Here is a 23,433-nt window from a genome sequence, read left to right as displayed (position 1 = left end):
CTATGCACGAACCTTTGTGTTGCTTGTAGCATGATACAGAACAACTTGGTGAGATAGTTGAGGACTTTCCAGTCGATACATACCAATCGTAAGATGAGATGATACTCACTACAATAAGCTGCAGGAAGCGCAAGTATACTTTGACTCGTTGCTATTGCAGATCTGACAAGGTGCACGACGAGGTGGCATAATAGAAGAGAAATTGAAGAATGCGCCGCGGCGTACATTGTCATGTCTTAATTAGGATAATGTTAGAAACTCCGCGGAAGCATAACCCGCCTTGATTCGTAGGTTCGTGGTAATTTCATATCACCTGTTCATTGATCATCTTAGGACCGGTGATCGTGACGGTTCAACGTTCAGCGCTCAGCGTTCAGCATGACTAGGAGCATCTATCAATCACAATCAGCCCAGCTCAACCTGTGCTCAGCCTTGTGGGATGTCTTGGTCCATATTTGACATTCATCATCATGCATCCCATTTAAATACAGTCATCAGACGTCGTCGACGGGTGGTCTGTTTCTTTCCCGGGCTGATATCTGAATGTCGTCTCTATCACAATCACAAAACAGATATGTGGAATTTAGTTATTGGGGTATGGCTTTATTCTCGATACATGTGTCTACTCCGCATTGACCTAACCCAACTTATTTATCATAGGCATTCTGATTACAACACTGTTCGTTTGTTGGCTACTTGTCCTCACATCTTAATATGCTAATATACACCTAGATGTTTTGGATGCACGTTCATGCAAAGCTATTTCTACTTTCAGAAATATCGCGATGGGTGGCCCACAAAGATATTTGTAAGTATTAACTCTATTACACGTTTTCATGTTCCCACTACAGTCCGCCAGGTGTCCTTCATAATGTAGAAAATAAATTCCGGAAATTATTTTATTCTACTCACTCAAATTCTATCATAGTATAGCCAACACCGTGAACTGGATATTTTTAGCTAAATTATTTTTCTTCTACCTGGTAAATCTGCGAGCTTTTCCTACAACTTCGCCTTCTAATCATCCTATTGAAGGCTGAGAATTATGACAATCCCTCTGCTCTTACCCTTCTGCCATGGTACGAAAGCCTACTTCAAAAGTCACAACGCTATCTAATGGATAGCATAGGGAGTACAGTGCCAGTGTGTTAGCATCTGCTATAGTGCAAGTCCTGTAAGTTGCCCATCAGCTGTTCACTTGATTGTTCATTAGTAGCTGACAGTCATGCAGTGCACAACTATTTTTTTCCCGTCAGATTTACCTAGGTCTGTCCGTTTTCTGTTTCCAGTGTGAAGGAATCACTTGACACTCCTCACGCAGTCAATAGAAAAAGCTGGGCAGTGGCCTTGATTATAGCTAGTACATTTCTATTATGGTGATTGAACGCGTGCTCATGTCAATTATAGGTATTCTTCGCACTCTGCAGTTTAGGTGAGTTTTGATTTAAATTAGTGCGAGGACAAGAAATGCTTAATTCTCTGTCAGCTTTCGGTATCGGTAAGTCGCATCCATGATTGCACGTGCATATTAAGCTATAAAGCAGTTTCATATCATTTTAGCCCTTACAACGCTCTTGAGTGAGTATTCATCCTTGGAGTCTGCTGATAGTAAAGTTTTTGTTGTATGTCATACGATATTCTCGTCAATCGTACTATTTATTAACTGAGATTCACATAGATTGTGGGTAACGTCAGCATCGTTGTGCCGATTGTGTGCGATTTCATCGCGACAGCTGCAATGTGGTACTATCTTGATTCGATAGGGGTGACAAAGTGGGTAATATTTATATATTTATTCTCATTGTTAATCCTTTACTTCTCTCATGCTCTACTGGCGATACCTCACAGGACAAGAAGTACCATCAAGTCAATCCGACTTTTGGTCCTCAATCGTGGAATGCTCCTCATAGCAGCTCAAATCACATATTTAGTTCTATGGCTCATAGGAGAGACCTATTGGTACTGGTGCGTACCTATATGACAACCATCTTACACGACATATATTCACGAACCATGGTGATAATCCAAGGCTACCTTTCCACATGAATATACCAAACATCTATACTAATACCATGTGTGAGTACTCGTGTGCCACTAGTGAAGGAGTTGATGATGATGTGTTATTTTGCAGTACTCTTGTTCGTACCATAACGTCACTCGTCACTCGTCACTCGTCAAACCCAACTTTTTTACTGATGAACATCGTTTTCAATGCTAGATTGAACGAACGTGCAAGTATTCGGGCAAAAGAGAACGCCAAGGAGATGTTATCGCTTCAGCTTACGGGTGGTGGACGGCAACTTCAATTCAATGTATTCCATTCGTTACACGCTATTAGATCGCATGGACTAATCTCGAGCTTAGTGGTGAGTTAGAAAGGACCTAGCGTCGTTGAAAGGGATATTCTGATTTATTCTTTTTTCCCTGCAGGAGCAGCCAGCGAACGTTAATGACATTCAGAATGTACCAGTCTAACAGCTATAATATACAAAGCACCGAGCAACGGGACTTAGGCCTGCCAATCACATCAAGAAACAGACACATAGTCTTTCCCCTCGTGAAATTCTGCGTTATGAGTCTGCAATATATTAAACACCGTGAAGATACCTCCAATAACCTGGAAGAAGATGTGCAATTGATAGCCATATCTGAAGTAATATAGTTGTTAGTCAAATTTTGATCTGCAAGATGGCTTAACTGACATTATATAACAAGTAAGCCATCTTATCTGCTTGGACTGTGGTAGCCAGCATAAACCTTGTACCCACTATCAGGGAAAGTGCTAGGAAGGCCAAGCTGCAAGCGAAGTCCACATGCCAGATTTTGCAAAGAGAGATAGACCATATAGGTAAGAGCACCAAGATAATTGATCGACCCACAACTGGAGATGCAATGGCAAGAGTCTGCCTTCCAATAAGACGATCACCTTCTTCGTCTTTAAAATCCTGCGAATGGATAGTCGTGGCAAGAATCATAGCACTAAGAATAATTGCCAGAACCCCTACGTTATCGACTTCTGAATGACAACAACCTGTGATACTTCGTCATCTTCGTGGCTTGTAGCTGCAATAGTGATGACAAACCTGCCACCAAGGTGCCACCCAGCTCAAATGATACCAAACCGGCTGCGGTGAGCAAGCTTTTAGACATCCAGTGACGATGCCCTTGCAACTCATTGTGGCAGACGGTCAATGCCACCAGCAATATGCTAGCGTAAAAGGCATATATACCATATGCTGATGAGATCATGAAGCACACCGGCACGAGAAACCACCGCAGATACACAGCGTTTCGCATCAAAATGCGCCCAGCAGGCAAAGGTCGAGTAGCTTTGTTTCTCCGGTCTTCCTCTGGGAAGACTGTTTGGTTCGAGACATCAAACTGCAAAAGATGGACCCATATCCAACACATGACATGAACTATGCGCCACACAGAGCACAAAGGAGCAGCAACGGCTGCAAATATTGTCTATAAATGTTCATAGCTATTGTCAATGTTTAGCAATAGTAAGACCTAGCGGCTCACGATCGGAATTAAAGTAGTCATAACATCTGACTTTGTGAACAAGAATGCGGTTTTCAAATGATATGCAACCTTTCTCCAGAAAGCCACGAAAATATGCAGCAGTCCATGAGACGTCTCCAAGTGCAGGGACGCGCCAGTCATTATGGGGAAGTTATTGAGGATGATATGAGGGGGACGCGTTTATATTGGTAAGGCTCTAAATCAAATGTTATGAACGCTAGCTCAGTTAAGCCCATGCTGAATTCTGGTGGTGTTGTATTCGAAATTTTATCTTCCCCCATCAGAATATCAGATGAGCACGATGAGGCTGACCATCTTTCTATGCACCATATCACTATCATGATAGGAGAGACGTTAATCGGACAACTCACTGGAGTGCATGAATGCCTTACTTACTTCAACTGGCTAGCACTTTGCTCGCCGTGTCTGACTCCATTCGGACCGTACAGGTAACATAAGTAGCTGGATTCAAATGAAACACAACGATTATCTGGAAGTAAATTAATCGTCAGATTGATACGTACTGATTAGGGGATTCAAATGAAACACAACAATTATCTGGAGCAAATTAATCGTCAGAGCCACTGCATCACTGACATTAGGAAATCAGGGAGGTGGTCTTCTTACTAGTAGGCACATCTCACAGGTGAATGCCGGAAATTTGCATATGTCGGAGAAATGGATCAGAAATGACGAACTTCTGAAGGAATCCTGAGTTCATCATCTCTTGTCCCATCTGATCGTCTGACAGGTCCATGAATAGAAACTGATCAGAACAGGGAAAAAAACAATTTTAGACGCATCAGGCAACACAAAAAAAATAACAAACACAGATTGGGTATCTTCAGAAATATTCTGAAGACCAGGTAGGAGGAACAGGCCAAGATAACTTTACTCAGATGGTTTGAACACTCAGAGCAGGTATTTGATACAAGTACTATAACACTGTGGGAAGTAAGGTCACTGAAAGCCTGCTAGTTCACCACTGACTGATCTAAGCCCAGACCGCATCACTGAAACCACCATCACTATATTCAGCGTTAACACTGATCACTGATGTACAAAGTACTAGAATTAATTAATCGTTCTGATCAATGGATGTCTTTCCATAAGGATTTATACAGCAGGCTCCTCCCCATCCACCGTTGCGAGAGAGGAGGACTTAATCCTGGAGCAAAAATAATATGACTTGCGATAAGATATGATTAGATAATGATAAGATAAAAAATTCAAAGTCAGCATAACGGTCCTCGCTCTCTCTCCACAGCGGCTGGAGTTTGACATCAGTAAACAATGGTCGCCACAGTGACTTGTGACACCTGAGACCAAAAATTGAACACCAAAAAATTACAATTTTTTCAAAAATAAAATAACTATTCCACACGACCTGTTTCCATTCTTAGTAAGAAAGATAGAGGTAGAATAGGCTGATGTGAGGACACGAGGCTGAACATCAGCGATCAGTCCATCACCATGTTCGACAACCATCTTGAATCCATCATTGAATTTTTTACTCAAACTAACACCCAGCCTTCCCAGTTCCTCCTCTTGATCCTGCAAGACCCTCACTACAACCACCACCTAATCATTCAAGATCTCTTAACACTGTTCCCAGCTATCCTCGCTGTTTTTTTCAACCACCTCTCCCTCACAATCCAAATGAAAGAAGTCGTTCTGAAATGGGCCAAACATATTCTTGAGAAGCAGTGCATCCAGGAGATACGAGTTCTGGTCCGCAAAAATACCGGTTGGCACTTTAATGCCAGAAAGGCTACAACCGACCAACTTGAAAAGTTTTGCATGAAAGAAATGGCAGCAAAGTATAAAAGTGATGCACCGGTACTGTGGGACATACTGGACACTCTACTTGATGGGGACCTGGACAGATCGATTGATGGCCCAGACACTACTATGAGTGAACACAACAACAACAAAGTTGAAGCAGAGGATGCTTATTGGGCACAGTAGACGAGATGGATCTAGAGGGAATGGCCAAGGTTTTGTTCCAAGACAAAGAGTCTCGTGCTTCCAAAACAAGAGAGCGTCAAAAAGCAGCTATTGTAGTAGTAAGTAAAGTGTTGTCCTCCCTCTCCAATATTGCATTTATACGGTATGGGGCTAGAAAAAAGTTGTTATAGTCAGTATAAATATGCAAAGCAATATACGAAATCCTTGCAGAGTATCATAGGCATTTTTCCTTCAGTCTGTGCATACTCCAGAAAAAGTCATCAATACTCTCGCACACATGGGCATCTCCATTTCAGTGACCACAATACATGCCGCCAATTGATCGCTATCTATCCAGAGTGAAAATGCCCTTTGTAAGCTAGGGCAAACACTTCTGGCAGCATATGCCTATGATAATTTTTATGTAGAGCTTAAATTGTGCATTCCTACTGTGGAGAATTCAGCCGAGTCATTAAAAACATCTGACCTCAGGCTTGCTCTTTCCACTCCAGCACGACATCACTCCACAGGGTCTAAGATGCTCGCAAAAGCTATGGATTAAATCATCATTAAACCCCACTATCACAGCAGTGAATCCAAGGCAGAAACAAACTTACAAAGATCTGTTAGCTGTCATCTCTCGCAATGGTGAAGAAGACATCCACCAAAGCTACAACACCTGGAAGTTCTTACACGACCTGTGCCACTATGGCCCGTCCTATTTCTCTCGTTTCAAGTCTCAGCTCAAAGGACCACCAGTTATTAAACAGATACTGGTGGTCAAACCTCCTATAATCGCTGCTCGAGCCATGGACATCAATAACTCCACTATTTCAGGAAATATACATGCTGTAGTGGACTTACTGGCACAGGATGGGTTTGATGTCGGCAATGAAAGCGAACCTGAAGAGAATGATCTTGAGGACTATGTAGTATTGTTTCATGGGGATCTTGGCATGAGAACGTCTCCAGGCCGTCCAACAACGTCGAGCGATCGAGGAAACACCTTGGGACCAGTTTCAACATGTGATTTTTGTGCCTAAGTTGTTCCACCTCAAAATGGCGGCGGCAGATGAACTTTGGCGAGTTTTCATACAGCCTGTGGCTGCCAGGGAAGATGAGACAAGCTTGATGTGTGATGTGGCAAGGCTCTGCCCAAAGGAAACTGGGATTTTTTGCTCAAAACCTGGTTTCCGTTGGACACATGAAAATTTTGGTCATGCTGGCATTTGTTGATGTCTGGATTGCTGGTGAATCAAAGATGAGAAGCAAAACAGCCAGCAAACAACTCTAGAGTTGTTTGCTGTCAGTGAACCATCATTCAAAACCCTGCAAAAAATGGCAGTTAGGCTTGCAGAAAATTATGTTGGAGGCTACAAAGTCAGACATATGAGGCAGCGTCCAGGGTCAGTTCGGGATCAGCAACGCAAAAATGGACTGTTATTTAACAAATATGCTTTACTTTATGAAGAGATTTCCTACACCATAAACTTTGGGGACATTGGACGCATTAAGGCCTGCCTTGTGTCCTGGATTCCAATCTTTAAAGCAACTGGCAAGCATAAATATGCTTCTCATATATTGAACTTCCTATTGAATGTTCATTATAATTATCCTGCCGGCCTCAAGTAAGTGTTCTACAACTACACAAAAGATGGGTAACACTTACTCAATCAAAACAGATGTGCTGTTCAGTACAATATCCTTGTCAATCCTACAGGAAACACAGGTAAATTTTGAGGAGCCGACTGGTGCGTTGAACTGTACAATCTCTTCACAAAAGTTCAAAACAGTGGTGAAGGCTCAAACTACGCTGTAAATTGGATATTATTAGAGTCCATATTAGACCAAGTTTATAGAAACACTTACAAGACAATTGAGCGCAATTTTCTGCACACACACCTTACAAACGCCCATGCAGATCCAAATATGCTGAAGATGTTTGCTGCATTGAGAGGAGAGATGGTTAGTAGTTCACCAAACAAGATATGCCCCGGCCGTTGTTGATGATGAGAACTGTTGTTAGAAAACCACACAAAACAAACTAACACACAATCCTCCCAGATTCCACATAACTTGTTTATGGATTTTGCCCCCTAGAACAGTGGGTGCTCTGTGTTACGATCTCTATTGGACATTTAAGGACTACTCATTTCTTTTTACTCATCGGTTATACCATCGGACCGATGACTCATTTCCTTCACATACACTTCCGTTCCTCTCGCATTCACAGTACCTATTATAGTACTTAGTCCTCAACAGATGGACCTGCCCTAGATAGGACCTAACTCCTATCACCAATTCCTCTCCATTATAAATACCATGTAACAGCAGTAGTATTCTCCAATACAATTCTACGCAGTTTACGCTTACAAAGTTAGACTCCTAAGATCAGACTTCTACTCAGAAGAAGACCAACTCTCGTTGGAAGACCTCCACTCACAACTACGTTCTCAAACTTGTCTTCGGATAAGTCTCTTTATAAACCTCAACGAACCCTCAGACTTTGTTAAGCACTTTGTGCGTAACACTCTGGTTGTTCGTGGGGTGGTATGTATGACAATCCTTCAAAGTAAAACTCAGAGATGTATGGGTGTGGGTTTTGAGGAGGAGGGATAGATGAAATATAGAAGATAGGGGCTTTATGATGAGTATAGACAAGCACTACCTTGCTAATTATAGCACAAGGTAGGTTTAAGAACAATGAGGTTCCCAGTGATAGCAGGCTCCTGACGCACAAACTGTAGTGCTCAGAAAGACTCTAATTGAAAGGGATGATAATGACTTTCAAAAGTGATAAGTGACAATGACAGCAGTTAACAGTGGTAGCAGTGGGAAGTGTTGTGACCACACTGGATCACAAGTAGCAGAGAGTAGTGAACTTGAGATTAGAGAAGAAGTCTTGATTGGATTTCTTGTTGTTCTTTTACAAGGTAAAATACAGGGGTTTATATAGTAAAAGAAAGGTAGGCTATGCACAGTATAGCTGTGCAAAAAGAATGAGAAAGAACATGAAGGAAGGAATGTATGCTGACAAATCCTGCGTAGGTAGTACAGGATAAGATTGTCAAAATAAGGAAAAGAAAGAGATAGAACAATCAATGCTGTGTAAGTAATGTCACAGGTTTGTACAGCCATAAAATAAAGTCCAATAACAGAAAGAGAGCAAGAAAATTGTGATGTCATGAGAAGATGCAGTAAAAAAAGGATAAAGCAAAAAAATATCAGTATCAACACAGCTTCTTTATTGTCAGTCAGGCATTCTAAAAAATATGTGTCCATAAAAATGATTCAAAAATCAAAAATAATCGCACTGTAAATGAATGTTCTGCTGAAAAAAAAGGAACTGGAGCCACTGGTCCACCACCTAGTCCAAATCCGACGGTACCATGGCCTTACCAATGGACTGGTTATATTGGACCACCTGGTCAAACAAGGGAGGGAGGGGAGTCATTCCAATTTGGAACAAGTGAGTCCCAGGCAGCGTGTGGTAGGTGTAGCTGTAGCAAAGACAATGGACGAAAGATAAGTGTACGCAAGTGAATGGGACAGCAATGTACATAGGCAACACAAGGGGATGAACCTTCTCCAGCTCAAAAATTACCCACCCATGCTCCAACCAGGCGAGACGAGTGACCAATGTTTTGATGGCATACAATGGAAGATTGACATCATGAAGATGGACCAGTTGCCCAACTTGGACTGGCCGCAGGGGCTTTGCTGATATCAGCAGTGGCACGTGATGGTCGACGGATCAGCAATGGAAGTGGATAGAGAGTGGTGACATCAGATATGGTGGGGGAGCAAAGAAGATGAGGAGGAGGAGGAGGAGGGTGGAGGTGACGAGGAGGTGAACTAAAATGGGGATCCAGAAGCAACCATCAGGTGAGAATAAAAAAGAGAGCAAGGGTCCCATGGTAAGGCTGAGTAAAGAAAAAAGTAAGGGAGAACGACAAAAGCGAGGACGCAATGTGTAGCCAGTGGCGATGCAAAAATTTGCTGAACTGCCAAAACACAGAAAGTACTGAATGGAAAAGCAAAGGTGAGCGTGACTGAATTGCCTAATAGAGGTGGTGCTGATCAGCCACAAGTTTGAAAAAGACAATATTAATTACTATTCCACGTGGAACTGTGCCTGTGTGGTGCAAAGGCAAGTCTTTTTGAATATTTGCTTCATTTTTGACACCTGTCCATGCTACCAATCAATTTTGGTGCATGACACCGAGTGGTCAATGGTCTGACTCTGTCAACCCACATCAAGAGTTGCTCAAGGCTGCTATTCAATCAAGCACAACAGCATGAATTGTGCTCTCAATGCACAGTTTCTCACTACTACATTAGTACTGTTTTTGTGATATAAAAGCCCAAAGAAAAAGTGCTTTTTTTGCTCCAATGTATGTGATATATAGCAGCCAGAAGTGCCAGTGCTTGTTCAAGTGGGTTCAACGAGTTTATTGTCAGACTGTTCTTTGTCAAATTGGCTTGTAGTACTTCACTCAAGTCCATGATGACTTTGTAAGCCTGATCTCAGTGCTCAATCAGTCCTTAATCCGAACATAGACTGCAGATATTTGACTTTAATTAGATTTATCTGATAGGCTCTTGTGGTTTATTCAAGTCAATAAAATATCATGGGCAGCACTTTGGCTAGTTCGGATATCATGTTTATGACAAAACAGGATAAACCCGGTCTCTGCCGAAGCAGCCATTGTTCTCCATGGAGCATAGCCACCACTCCATGGAGTCACCATTGTTCTCCTAGGAGTCATTATACTATAGCAAGTAGCACCTCCGGCTATAAGTAGTAGGGGGTTTAGTATAGAAATACCTCAGTCGTTTCTATAGCCTCTTGGGCAGCAGCTGAGTTTCACATAGTTTTATTGGTTTATACATCATTTCTATTGCCAAAACCTTATGGAAAGTCACCCAATCTCTGAATTTTTATCAAGGAGTCATTGTTTTTTTTTTTTTTCCCTCCTTGATTAATGTCTTTTGGGGTGTTGCCCTATGTTAGGCAATACATACAGTGTATGTACCTATGTTATTGTAGTTAATTGACCATGTGTCATCTTTGCAATGGTTCCTTTCTGTAAGGATTGGAGCATGTGAAGCCATTGAGAGTGCCGGGTGTGAGCTGGCAATCTAAGATATAGTGAGATATCTACAGAAGGATCAGTATTGTAGGTGATGCAGGAACATAATAACTATACTCACAGTCCTGACTGTCTCAGAGAGCTAAGGTAGTCAGAGCTGTGATGTGACAAATGTAGCAAAGCTGTGGCTGTGGTATTAGTAATTGCGAAGTTGGAGATACTGTATGTTTAATCTTTGGAAGAGACTTGGTCAAAATATCTGCAATCATATCATTGGTGGGACAGTAGGAAAGTGTGATCCGATCGTTTTTGACTGCCTCACGGATGAAGTGATACCAGATATCTATATGTTTTATTCTGGGGTGGAACATGTTGTTCTTGTTTAACACTATAGCTCCTTGGATGTCACAATATAGTGTGATCCGATCGTTTTTGACTGCCTCACGGATGAAGTGATACCAGATATCTATATGTTTTATTCTGGGGTGGAACATGTTGTTCTTGTTTAACACTATAGCTCCTTGGATGTCACAATATAGTGTGGTGGGTCCATTTATGGGTGACCTTAATTTTCCAACAAGGTTCTGGAGCCAGAATATCTCCTTGATGGCATGGGTAGTGGCTATGTACTCAGATTCTGTGCTTGAAAGGGCTATGATAGGTTGTTTCTTTGCACCCCAGATAACAAGTAAGCCAGCATAGAATGAGGCATGTCCAGATATGGAGTGTCGGTGACTCTGAGATGCATGGTCAGAATCTGTGTATGATAGGATAGTGTTGCCATCTGAATTTGATATCAAACAGAGTTCTTGAGTGCCCTTCAGGTAGCGCATGATCCTTTTGCGTCCAGTAGCATTTACCAGGATTTTGATTGAATTGTGCTACCATGTTTGTAGCAAACACTATGTCAGGTCAGCTTGGTGGATGTGCCATTTCTGGCTTACTGCATTAGCTAGTACTGCGCTTACAGATGGTAATTTGGCAACAGCGGCAAACATTTTGTTTTGTTGATGCCTTGTTGTTGTGCATATCTGTTTGCGACTAACCTTGCCTTATAGCGGGATATTTGGCCATTTTCATCTCATTTGGTTTTGAGGACGAAATGCGACTTGATTATGTTGGCATTTGGTGGCGGAACCACAATATCCCAGGTGCGTAGTTTCTCTATCGTGTTTATCTCGTTGTCCATTGCCTTGCACCATTTGTCAGTGTTTGGACCTGTGAGGGCTTGGGTTACTGATGGTGAGTCCGCGTCATGTGACACAAGCACTTGATGAATGATTAGAGCAAACTCTGATTGGTAGTTGTTGCCGTTTTGCATCAGATCGCCATCAACATTGTTTGTCCATGCTGATGTTGCTCTTTCGCCGCAATTCAAGGCTGAGTAGAATCCTGGAGGAGGTTGAGGACAACTTGATCATTCAGCGGGAGGGTCTTGATTAGTGTTTGGTGGTTGGATGTGTTTCATGAGATTGGATGTAGCTGCTTCGTCTGGTGAGTCATTTTCTTCTTTTGTTTCTGTTTTGATTTCTTTTGTAGGACTGTTGCGGTAGGTTTTAGGCATCTCCCCTTTGAGCACAACAGTACTAGGAGAGTTTTTGTTTTCAGGCTTAAAGCAGATTTCTTGCTCGACTGACACACAGTTTTTGCTTGGCCAATAGATGCAGTATCCCTTGCTGTTGTTGTTGTATCCAACAAATATTGCCTCTCCGGCCTTTGACTTGAGTTTGGGTGAGTGCTTTCTTTTCACAAGGACAGGACATCCAAACTCATGTATTTTGGATAGGTTTGGTTTTGAGTCGTTCCGCATCTTGTATGGTGTTTTTCCAGGTAATGCTTTTGTTGGTGTCCTATTCTTTAACCATACAGCATGATTTACAGCTTCTGTCCATAGATTCCTAGGCAGCCATAGAGAAAAGACATATACTTAAACTTATATTTAATAAAGGATTTAAGAAAAATTGACCTTTAAGTTCAGTAGTATATCTAATATCTGAATTTGAACCATAATAATTAGCTTTTTTTTTTGCCTCAATTAACATGGCACGCGCGTTTTCAACTAGCGTGCACTTTAGTTGTTCAGCGACTCCATTCTGCTTGAGTGTGTCATGAATCATTTGTTCATGATGAATGCTGAGCTTTGAAAGGTAGGACTTGAAATCTTTGCTTGTATATTTGCCGCTGCCATCTGATATCATTCTTTTGATTTTAGTGCCATTGTTTTGAGTGTTTAATTGTTTCACAAAGTCACGGAATGATGTGAGGGCTTTGCCTTTTCCATGAAGTATATGGTGGTTTCACGAGAGAAATCATTGGTAAATGATATGTAGTATTGTTTGTTTCTGATTGATTTGACTTGGGCAGGTCCCCATACATTTGTATGAATACATTCTCCATAGTATTTGATTCCTTTGGTACTGGCAGCCTTGTCATCTTTGCTTTAACGCAGGATTCACAGAAATTGTTGTTAGACAATTTGTTCAGCTTGATTCCTTAGACCGTTTCTTTAGACAGCATTGTCCTTATGGCAGATGGGGCTATGTGCCCCATGCACTTGTGTAGGTAGTTCATTGATACCACCCTGGGTCCTGTGTTTGCCACTGACGCTTGATCTTTGACAGATATGCAATGCAGTCCGTTTACTAGTGAAATGGTGGCTACAGTGTTTTTATTGGCTGATATGATTTTGCAGGTTTTGTTGGCTAATATTATGGACATTCCTGCTTTATCAATGCAGCTGGCTGCAATGAGTGTTATGGCCATTCTTGGTACATATAATGTATCTTTCAAGATTATCTTGATGCGCTGATTTTTGTTGGGTAGATATACCTCAACATTGCCCTTTCCAATTGCTTGTAGGTCACTTCCATCAGCTATGCTGATTGGATGAGGCTGTATCAACATGAAAGATTTGAATTTTGTCTTGTCTGGGCAGAAATGGGATGTAGCACCGGAGTCTACAATGATGTCCGAATTTTGTTGTTGGCTAGATTGTGATGCAGTATTGGACGTTTTGAAGGTGGTGAATGCATAGTTCTCTTCAGTGGTGAGTTCACAAGCTGTGTTTGCATGGTCCTTCTTCTTTCGCTGATTTGGACCTTGTCCTTCATTTCCACCACCCTTATTCCAGCACCCTTCGTCTGTGTGTCCTTCTCTGTCACAGTTTGAGCATTATTTCTTCATTTTGGTGTGTTAAAACTTTTTGTTTTTGTTTTGGGTATTAAGAGCTGATTTGACTGATCTTTTTGTGGTAGATCAATAGTCAGCTTCTTCGGTAATGTGAAAGATAATTTGCTGAGACAATAGAGAGTTGTTTGGCACTTGTGCAGCTGCAGTAATGGATGATAGTAGAGGGCATTCTTCAGTTTGATCATTTCTGACAGATGTGTTTTATCACTTTTGTCATTTTTGCAGCAAAGCTCTTGGAGTTTTTGCCTTGTATCAATTTGGACAATCTCACTCTTTCCTTCATGGATTCAACAGATTTTGTCCCATGTGGCTGCAGCAGTGGGGAGACTTTGAATAGTTTACACTGTTGCTGACAGTTGCATACAATTGTTGTAGCATCATAGCTTCATTTTGAAGGTATGCGTCTATCTTGTTTTCGTTTTTCTCTATATCGGCATCAGATGCCTGTGTTGTGCCGTTGTGTAGGAGTGTGTGAGTGCCATCAGATAACATGGGGTAAGCCTTTGGGATTTTGACACATCCATGCAATTGCCAAAGTAGGCCTTTGGCTGACAGGGCCATGACTGTCCTGGACTTCCATGAAATCCAGTTTGATGCATCCTCGGATAATTTTGGGACAGCATAGATACCTGAGGATGCTGGTGGGAACACTTGATCAGCAGTGTTTGCATGGCTCATAACCTGTGAGCTGGCAATCTAAGATATAGTGAGATATAGTTCTGACTGCCTCAGAGAGCTGTATTAAGTACGTAAGATATAGTGAGATATCTGAACATAATAACTATACTCACAGTTTTGGCTGCCTCAGAAAGCTAAGGTAGTCAGAGCTGTGATGCAATGAATGTAGCAAAGCTGTGGCTGTGGTATTAGTAATCGTGGGGTTGGAGATGTTACACTTGGAATGTGCAAGCCTGGTAACACAGAGGTTTCTGGATGTGAAAGTAGTTTCTGATAAGCCTGTTTGTAAACGGGTTTGAGACGTATTCTGATAATGAGGTTCAAACCGATGAATACCAAGTTACACTGTTGAAGTGTATGATTGTATTGGAGATGGTAACTACAATACAGGTGTATATATAGACTTGTCTACTTTAGGGTAAGTGTTTGTGTTCAACAAACAGTGACAGGTGAAACTATAATAGGTAACAATATGTGGGAAGGTAAAAGTAAATAGCAGTGTATAGCTACTTTTAGAAAGGAAATGAAGTCTGTAGAGAACATAGTTCATAACAAGAGATACTGTAATCTAATACTAGGTATGATTGTTGTAGTTCTAACATCAGGTGTACTGGGATGGCGCACCAGCCGGTGTCAGGCAATGAAAACAAACACTGTGGGCTTAAATAAGCCAAAGCCTGCAGTGAAAGCTATGTAACAAAGCAAATGTCTGGCCAAGTCCTTGAGAAAAGGCGGTGAACCAGAGTATTGAGATGAAGAGTATTGGTATAGGCACAAATCCAAACTAATATTAAACTAAGGAATGATACATTGAGTACATACTCCTTATATAATGAATTGCAAAAATAAGTCTGAAAGGAATAACAAAATCAAGAATAGTCTGACCAACAAGGAGCCAATAAGAAAAAGGGAGAGAATGGTATGATTTATCATAAACACTAATTGTGTGAGAGAAATCCTTAGTAAGAGGTGTGCAATTGGCTGAATCAGTAAACCCAAGAGAAGGTACTGAGTCACAGCCCATATTGCTAATTAATATCTTGCTGAATGTCAGAACTGTGGCCTCTTTGGAGTAACAGAGTTGCAGAGTACGGGGGATGAGATGGGGAATTGGCTTAGCTCGTGCGCTAGACCCTTCCACAGACCTTGGTCCCTAACTTGTTGGAAGTGGATGGAGGAGAAGCAGAGGATGACAGGGAGCAGAGTAAAGATCTTTCAGACAAGGATCAGAAAGGTCTTTAGAAAAGGACTGGTAAGAAAGCAAGGGAATCTAGTTGATATACGAACTACAGGAATAGAGTACAGGAGTTACAGCTTATATACTATTGGGGGAGCAGGAGCTTGTAAGGAGTAACCCGTAATGTAGGTATGGAGTGCCATGTGGACAATATCTAGCAAGAGGAGAATATATATGCAAGGAGTGTATCATAAGGTCTAACTACAGAGTCCATGAGGAATACTAGAATGTGTGATGAGAAATGTATGGCAGACTTAGAAGTCTGGTGCAGGAGTATTAGAGCGGACAACCGGAGTACCATATGGGAATAGAGCGTAGAGTTATGCCAACCGGCAGACCACGAGAAATGTAATCCCGAGTATACCAATAGTTTGGGGGTTTGGGGCCTGGAGAATAACTCCTTCGGAAATGCCAGAGTTCTGTCTTCCAGTATGGATATGACATCCAATTATCCCCAGACACAGCCTTTGATCAATGCTATGTCATTGGGACATCTTCTCAAGGATTGGAGAGGAGTCTCGATGTGAGTGTGAAGGGAAAACAAGAAGAAGAAGGATAACAGTAATAGATTACCAGCTGTAATTTCTAATCCAATGGCGAGAGGAGTAACAGGGAATGGGTTGGATGGCCACAACATGATGGGAATGCAATAAGAAAATTGATCCCTTACAGCTGGGTGGGTTGTTGTATTGTCCTTGGAGGAGGGGAGGGGGGGTGAGAGGTAAGGTATGGTGTGCGTGGGTTATGAGGGAGGCCGGTCTATTGTGAGCATTGTGGTTATCTTGTCATTGGCAATGTAGTGTCTCTGTATGTTTGTTTGAACTGTTTTGTGCTTGTAATATATTTAAACAGAGCCTTCAGGCACTTTGGGTTGTTCAGAAGCACAAGGATATCGTGTTTTTTCCGGGGGATAGCTTAGAGGAGGGTATTGTGTTGACTAATGTAGGTGGGGCAGGCAAGTAGGAGGTGGTGTATTGTTTCTTTGCATGCATTGCAGCTGGCACATAGTGGCAACAACAGTTCATCAGCTTTACCCTTGATTTGATGCAGGTGTTTGTTGAGCATAGTGTGGTTGGATCAAAGCTGGAATAGTATGGATGCATTTTTTTGGGGTAGTGTGCTGGCTATCTTTTTAAAGTGTTTTGAGGGGATGGATGGGTTGATTCTTGTAGCTGACGACTGTTTGATATTGTATGAGAACTGGGCTATCTTTAGCCACTTGGCCCAATCCGTCTGTCTGTCATTAATAAATATTCGGAGATATTGCTTCAATTCCTGATTGAGCCTCTCCGTTTGTCCATCAGTTTGCTGATGGAACACCATTGATAATTTAGGTTTGATGCCCAGCATCCGGCATAAATCTTTTGTAAATTTGCTAGCAAATTGCGGTCCCCTATCGGAGATAACTGTTTCTGGTAATCCATGGGTAGTGTTACAAACTATGTTTCTTATGGACTTTATTTTCTTCTCTGAGTAGCCACGTACCGCTACTCATTCTTATTCCCACACTAGTTACCTGTTACGGTTTCTCACCTGTCATTGTTTGTTCAACACATACACCTACCCTAAAGTAGGACAGTATATATAGACACTTGTATTGTAGTAAACATCTCCAATATGATTGTACGCTTCAACAGTGCAACTTGGTATTCATCAGTAAAATCCTCATCATCAGAATACGTCTCAAACCCATTACCTATGGGCTTATCAGAAACCACTTCATTGCCAGAACCCCCTCTTATAACCAGGCTTGTACATTCCAAGCGTAACGGGTAGACCATACAAAGTCTTTAAATAGATCTGCGGTACCAGCGGCAGTAATAGTTTTGTTGGTGGAAATGAACACCACTTCTTTAGAGAAGCAATCTACTACCACCATTACTGAATCATACCCATTCGGTTCGGGTAGATCTGTTGTGAAATCAACCAATATATCCTGCCAAGGACCAGTTGGTATCGGATTTGGCATAAGTTTACTGGCCGGCAGTTGATGTGAGTTCTTTGCCATGGCACATCTCAGACAGGATTTTACGTATTCCTGTACGTCTTTGACCATGCCAGGCCACATGTAGTTTCTGGAGATCAACTCCATTGTTCGTTGCCACCCAGGGTGCCTAGCCACTGGAGTGTCATGATGTCTGTCTATTGCTTTGATCCTTGCGGACTTAGGCACATAGATTTTGTCTTTAAAATGGAAGAGCCCGTCTTCCCATAAATAATTTTCGTTGCCATCAAGGTGTGCCTTCTCTTCTGAGGAGATGTCTTTCTTGAAGACTTCCAGAAGATCGGAATCTTGTCCAATTCTAATATTGGCAACCCTTGATTGGTCTATCAGGGTGATACCTTTGTTGTCATCTTCTATGCCGTTGGCATGATCCTCTCTTCTGGACAAAGCATCCACTTTCCCCATAGAACTTCCTGGCTTATAAATTAATTTGTAATTAAACCTAGACAAGTACACCGCATAGCAGGCCTGTCTCCAGTTCAAGTCTCAAGCCGTCATAAAATACTCCAGATTTCTATGATCAGTCCAAATTTCAAATTGGTGCCTAACACCTTCTAAGTAGTGCCACCAGTGCTCTAAAGCTCTAATGATAGCCAGCATCTCCTTATCATAAATTTGATAGTTGCGCTTTGTAGGCAACAAACTATGCGATAAATAGGCACAAGGCCTCCAAAGATTGTCAGGGCATTTAATTGATAAAATAAAACAGCCCCAGTAACAAAATCAGAAGAGTCAGTTTCTAGCCAGAACTCTTTGTCTAATTCTGGAAATGCTAATATGGGCGCTGTTGTAAACACCTGTTTAAGCTTATCAAAAGCTTCTTGTTCTTTGGCGCCCCAGTGCCAAACAATGTCCTTTTTAGTGAGATTATTCAACAATCTTGTTATCTTTGTGAAGTTTTTGACAAATCTTCGGTAGAAATTGCCTAAGCCAAGGAAGGCCCTAACTCCTTTTACGCGAGTAGGTTCTGGCCAGTCCAATATGGCTTGAACTTTCTCAGAATCCATCCTGATTCCGTTCTGGCCTATGATCATACTGAGGAAGTCTACTTCCTTCACTATAAAATTACATTTTTTGGGTTTGACGAATAGGTCCCGTTCCTGTAAGCGGCGAAGGACTTCTTGCACGATCCTGTCATGCTCAGCCTCATTGTCCCACTTCGTAAATATCAACAAATTGTCAATGTAAATGACAACACAGTTTCCCATATCCGCAAAGATCTCATTCATCATGCTCTGGAAGGTTGCCGGTGAATTGGTCAACCCAAAGAACATAACAAGGGGTTCAAAGGATCCTCGGTGGCACGTGAACACAGCCTTCCAAGCATCTTTTTCTTTGATTTGCACATTATTGTACCCCCATCTGAGATCCATCTTTGTCAAGATTTTGGCACCAGCCAACTTGTCTACTAGCTGACTGATCAAAGGCAGCAGATATGCATTTTTAACCGTCTACTCATTCAAGTAATGATAGCCCATAATCTTACACTTTTTACCATCCTTTTTAGGAATGAAGAACACCAGGGATGTCATAGGGCTTTTAGAAGGTCTGATGTAACCCTTTCTAAGCTGTTCATCTATGAAACTTGATAACTCATCTCTTTCTGGAGCAGAGAGTGGTATCATGTGTCCTTTTCTCGGTTTGAAGGTGTCCTTCAAATCTATAGCATGGTCCCAAGGCTTAGCCTCTGGGAAGCGCTTCAATTTATGTTTAGAAAAGACTTTCCAGAAGTCATAGTACTCGGGAGGTACCAGCCTCTTAATCTCTTCCTCAGGTTTTACTTTGTCATCATCATCGTCAATCTTTTCTAAGGATCTGAGCTGAGCATAAACGTGACCAGCATTTATCTTCTCAAGTCGCTCGGTTCAACGGACACGACTTGGTTTACCTAAGTCATTACACTCCTGAGGACAATGTGACAGTGTGACCACCTGTAACAACCAAGAGTTTGCATACTCTGGCGCACAACTCAGACAAAGCTATAAAGAAGTGAGGGGAGTGGTTACCCTTTAGATAGGACCGGGTTTGTTGTGGGTAAACAACAGGAGGACTCACTGAGGAGTCTCCTGGATCTATTGGGTATATATATTACTACAGGCTATTTGTACATGTGTACTATACAGTTGATGGAAGCAGTTGCTGATGATGTCATGGGGCACAGCCCGTGTGACCAGCCCCACTGTGTGAGAGATTTGTAGCTATAAATAAGGAAAAGCAGCGCAGCACGAGAAAAGGGGAGTTTGAACAAAGGAAAGTGCCACATGGCACAGTGTGTGAAAACTATAGAAGAAAGTTAAAGAGGAGAATGAAATTTAAAGGTCCAAAAATTGTGTTATCGTAACACCACCCCTGTCTGCCAGTCAATCTCAGGATTGTGTTTAAATAGCCAGGTCTAGCCTAAGATTAAATTAATCTTCCCTAGTTGGGTAGCTTTGGCTGTGACTCGTTCTCTGTGTCCTTGGTACTTGACAACAAAAGAACATTTGTGCGTAATGCAGCCACCCACATTAAGCGTACCATCAACATTATAGACCGGAATAGATACATCTAATTTTACAAGGGGGAGTCCGACTTGCTCTGCCCAGACCTGGTCTATGAAGATTCCATTAGCGCCTGAATCAAGCAGTGCGCGGGTTGGGTGTACTATGCCCCGGGCAAGGTTTTCCACACCAACATCTCCTTTTGGAATACATATGTGCGCATCAACACGCACCTTGGGATTTCTGTGGAAAGTGGCTCTGGAGAAGAAGAAGAAGAAATATCAAAAGATACATATTTTTCTACTTTAAGATTTTCTATATTTTTATTTTTATTTTCACCAGAATCAAGCACCCTAGTGTTTGTCTTGCCAGGGCCACACTCCAAGGGAGACGCTGGTGCAGCGGTAGTATCATAAATATTACATCTGCAATGCTTCATACAAGTACATACTTCAGATAACAAATTTAAAAATCTATTTACAAACTGGGGAGCCACCCTGTCTTTCCTTTGTTGCTCATGCAACACCCCGGAGCAGGGGCCACCTTGTTGTGGTTTACTTCATTGTTAAGAGGAGCGAAGGTACCCAAGTGACCTAAGCTCTGAACTCTTTTCCCTGAGCCTTTATTTCAGCAACCTGTTGGTCGTAAAAGAAGGCCCGGATCTCGTCGTACGAACATCCGGCCAGAGTGTTGAGCCAATTGTCCGGCTTTTCAGCTTTTAATTAATGCGCCTGGCGCCCTTGGTGATTTTTTTGTTGGGCGGCCTGCGCCCTATTTGGACAGTCTTGGGACATGTGTCCCTCTTGGCCACAGGTGTAGCAGTTGCCCTTCTATCTGCGCATCTGTCCGCCTTGGACCACACCGATATCCATAGGGGCACCCTGCCCTGGCTGCAGCCTGAATGGCTTGAACCCGTGAGAGTGATTATGGTTTTGGTTTGATAACCCAGGGCACCTCTGGGGGAAGTTATTTTTGGTGGTGGGCCCGCCACCAAATTGCATTTTGTAGAGCTCTATGGCCCTACCTATTTTTCAAACTCCCTCTGCTGCTTGAGAGAGGTTCTTGCTCCTCATATCCTGTATATAGAGCTGTTCTGCAATGTGGGGGTTCACATTGCGTTCTAGCAGCTCTACTGCATGTTCATTACCTAGACCCCCTTGGATAGAGAGGGCCAGGAACCGGGTAACAAAGTCATCTGTCCTCATGTTTCCTTGCTTGAAGGTACAGATTTGCTGGCGCGCCCAGTCACGCTCAGCTTGGGATTTGAAATATTTTTTGATCTCTATCTTGAGATCGTCCCAGGTGGGCCACACTCCCGATGTGTAGCACTCCTGTAGTCTAACTTGGGCGTATTGACCCGCCACAGGTCCTTTTAGTCAAGATAGTACAGCAGTTGCTACCTCAAAATTGTTGGCAAACACGTCCCAATTTGCCTTGACCCAGATTTGTAGTTTGATCCACCATTCGGCGAATCGCGCTCTGTCTCCTTCGGAAGCACCAGGGTCAGCGACAATTTCGACTTTTTTGTTGAATTTTTTCTCAACCGAGGGTGCAGCTGCTGGGGTAGCCTGAAGCTCAGCAAGCTGCATAGTCAATGTCAAAATCTGTGCACGCATGTTGTGCAGCAGAGTGTTGATGTCAGGTTGGTTTTGCAACGACATGTCAACTTGTTCTCTTTGTAAAGTAAATAAAAAAACGTAACTGGGGGTCCCCGCTTGCTATCTGCAGATCTACCTCTTCCCAGCTGAGTATCGGATCTCAATCTCCGACTACCCACACTATAGTATTTGAAGATGTATATAAAAAGATAAACATAAGAAACCCTGGTCCAAACGGTTGTCAGGGGGTGGTCCGCTTGTTAAGCTGCCAACCCTTCTCCAGACTGGCAGAGGCAAGTGCCCGGCCTGGTCAGAGGTATTTGAAGAAGAAGTTTTGTATGTAAATTCTAATCAACAGTGGTTCCACACCAACTGCTGAGCTAAGTACTCCCCTTGACACTGGGGGCCGTGTATAGATAATTGTCTCTTCTCCCAGAGCACTACGGGGCTGCCGCTAGGAGCGCACCCTTCTGCTATATGGGATATCCCCAAACAATAACCCCTTAACCCTGGGGACCGGGTTTGCACAAAGTGCGAGAGAGTAGTAAGAGCAAGTCCTAATGTAACAACCAAGAGTTAGTTACTCTGGTGCACAACTTCAGACAAGCAAAGGAGTAATAAAAAGGAGGGATTTTCCCCTCTAGGTAGGACCGAGTTAGCTGTGGGTATACAACAGGAGGACTTGCTGAGGAGTCTCATGGATCTATTGAGGTTTATATACTAATACAGCGTGTTTGTACTTATGTACTGTACAGTTGATGAAAGCAGTGGCTGATGGTGTCAGAGGGCACAGCCCATGTGACCAGCTCCACTGTGTGAGAGACTTGTGGCTAAAATAAGAAGAAAGGTAGCGCAGCGTGAGAAGGTGGAGTTTGAACAAAAATGGAAAGTGCCACATGGCACAGTGTGTGAAAACTACAGTAGAAAGTTAAAGAGGAGAATGAAAATTAAAGGCCCGGAAATTGTGTATACATCTCAGAATACGTCGAGAAGTATTACTGGGTCTTAGAAATTTTTACACCATTCGTTGTTAATCAGCAATCAGATTACCCCGAACACTTCATTGTAACTGTTATCCAAAGCGACTTTTGGGCCATTGTTAATCATAGCCCACGAACTCGTATCTACTCGCAATACTCGTACACCTACCAAGGTCGAAGAGGAGAAGCATTGCTCATTCCGTCAGTTGAGCAACTTTGCACCTTGCGCGGAAAGAATCAAATTAGAAACAGGAAGTTCTTTGGTAGATATAGTTGGAGGAGAATCAGACAAAGGGACTGAGTCGGAAAGCAAAGAGTCTACTGAAGGCATAGAGTACTGGAGACCTCAGGAAGCAGAAGGAGGAGATTTTCCTAGTAACTTTGTGTTTGACCCGGACTTTAATTAAAAGACTCATTATCTAGGACTTGTTATCTAAGACTTGTTATCTAACTTGTTAAAGCTGGAGCCTTATCGAGAACCTCATCCTCTTGTCACTCCCAAAACACCCCCCCCCCCACAATCTCTAGGAGCTGCTGCTGAAGCCCCCCACCTTGGAATCCACAACCTGAAAACCAACCTGACAATTGGTTTGATCAAGAGTCTCTGGACCTTGAACCCGATCTAGCAGCAAGAATGACCGATGAACCCAGTCAAAGCAGCAAGGCTGTCCTTGCCTCTCCTCCATTTGAATTCATTCATT

At 42.5% G+C, this 23,433-nt stretch overlaps 4 protein-coding genes across 4 annotated transcripts; 2 read left to right on the top strand and 2 right to left on the bottom strand.

Annotated features, from left to right (window-relative positions):
• Positions 1-2,232: 2,232 nt before the first annotated feature.
• On the top strand, positions 2,233-2,697 carry SERLADRAFT_448859 (uncharacterized protein; the record flags this gene model as incomplete). The annotated part of the gene is made up of 2 exons (XM_007318027.1): positions 2,233-2,366; positions 2,431-2,697. One exon carries the CDS (start codon positions 2,450-2,452, stop codon positions 2,660-2,662), a length of 213 nt encoding a protein of 70 aa, XP_007318089.1.
• SERLADRAFT_348417 (uncharacterized protein) lies at positions 2,694-3,666 on the bottom strand (the record flags this gene model as incomplete). The annotated part of the gene is made up of 3 exons (XM_007318026.1): positions 2,694-3,031; positions 3,084-3,468; positions 3,526-3,666. 3 exons carry the CDS (start codon positions 3,664-3,666, stop codon positions 2,694-2,696), a joined length of 864 nt encoding a protein of 287 aa, XP_007318088.1.
• Positions 3,667-4,998: 1,332 nt separating this feature from the next.
• Positions 4,999-6,515, top strand: SERLADRAFT_437699 (uncharacterized protein; the record flags this gene model as incomplete). The annotated part of the gene is made up of 3 exons (XM_007318025.1): positions 4,999-5,440; positions 5,494-5,591; positions 5,985-6,515. 3 exons carry the CDS (start codon positions 4,999-5,001, stop codon positions 6,513-6,515), a joined length of 1,071 nt encoding a protein of 356 aa, XP_007318087.1.
• A 14,469-nt stretch (positions 6,516-20,984) lies between these two features.
• Positions 20,985-21,815, bottom strand: SERLADRAFT_437695 (uncharacterized protein; the record flags this gene model as incomplete). The annotated part of the gene is made up of 3 exons (XM_007318024.1): positions 20,985-21,110; positions 21,192-21,485; positions 21,543-21,815. 3 exons carry the CDS (start codon positions 21,813-21,815, stop codon positions 20,985-20,987), a joined length of 693 nt encoding a protein of 230 aa, XP_007318086.1.
• Between the last annotated feature and the right edge of the window lie 1,618 nt (positions 21,816-23,433).

This window comes from Serpula lacrymans (assembly GCF_000218685.1).
Source record: "Serpula lacrymans var. lacrymans S7.9 unplaced genomic scaffold SERLAscaffold_6, whole genome shotgun sequence".
Classification (NCBI taxonomy): domain Eukaryota; kingdom Fungi; phylum Basidiomycota; class Agaricomycetes; order Boletales; family Serpulaceae; genus Serpula; species Serpula lacrymans.
The sequence above is the reverse complement of the archived record's forward strand: the minus strand, read 5'-3'. Positions and strand labels throughout refer to the sequence as shown.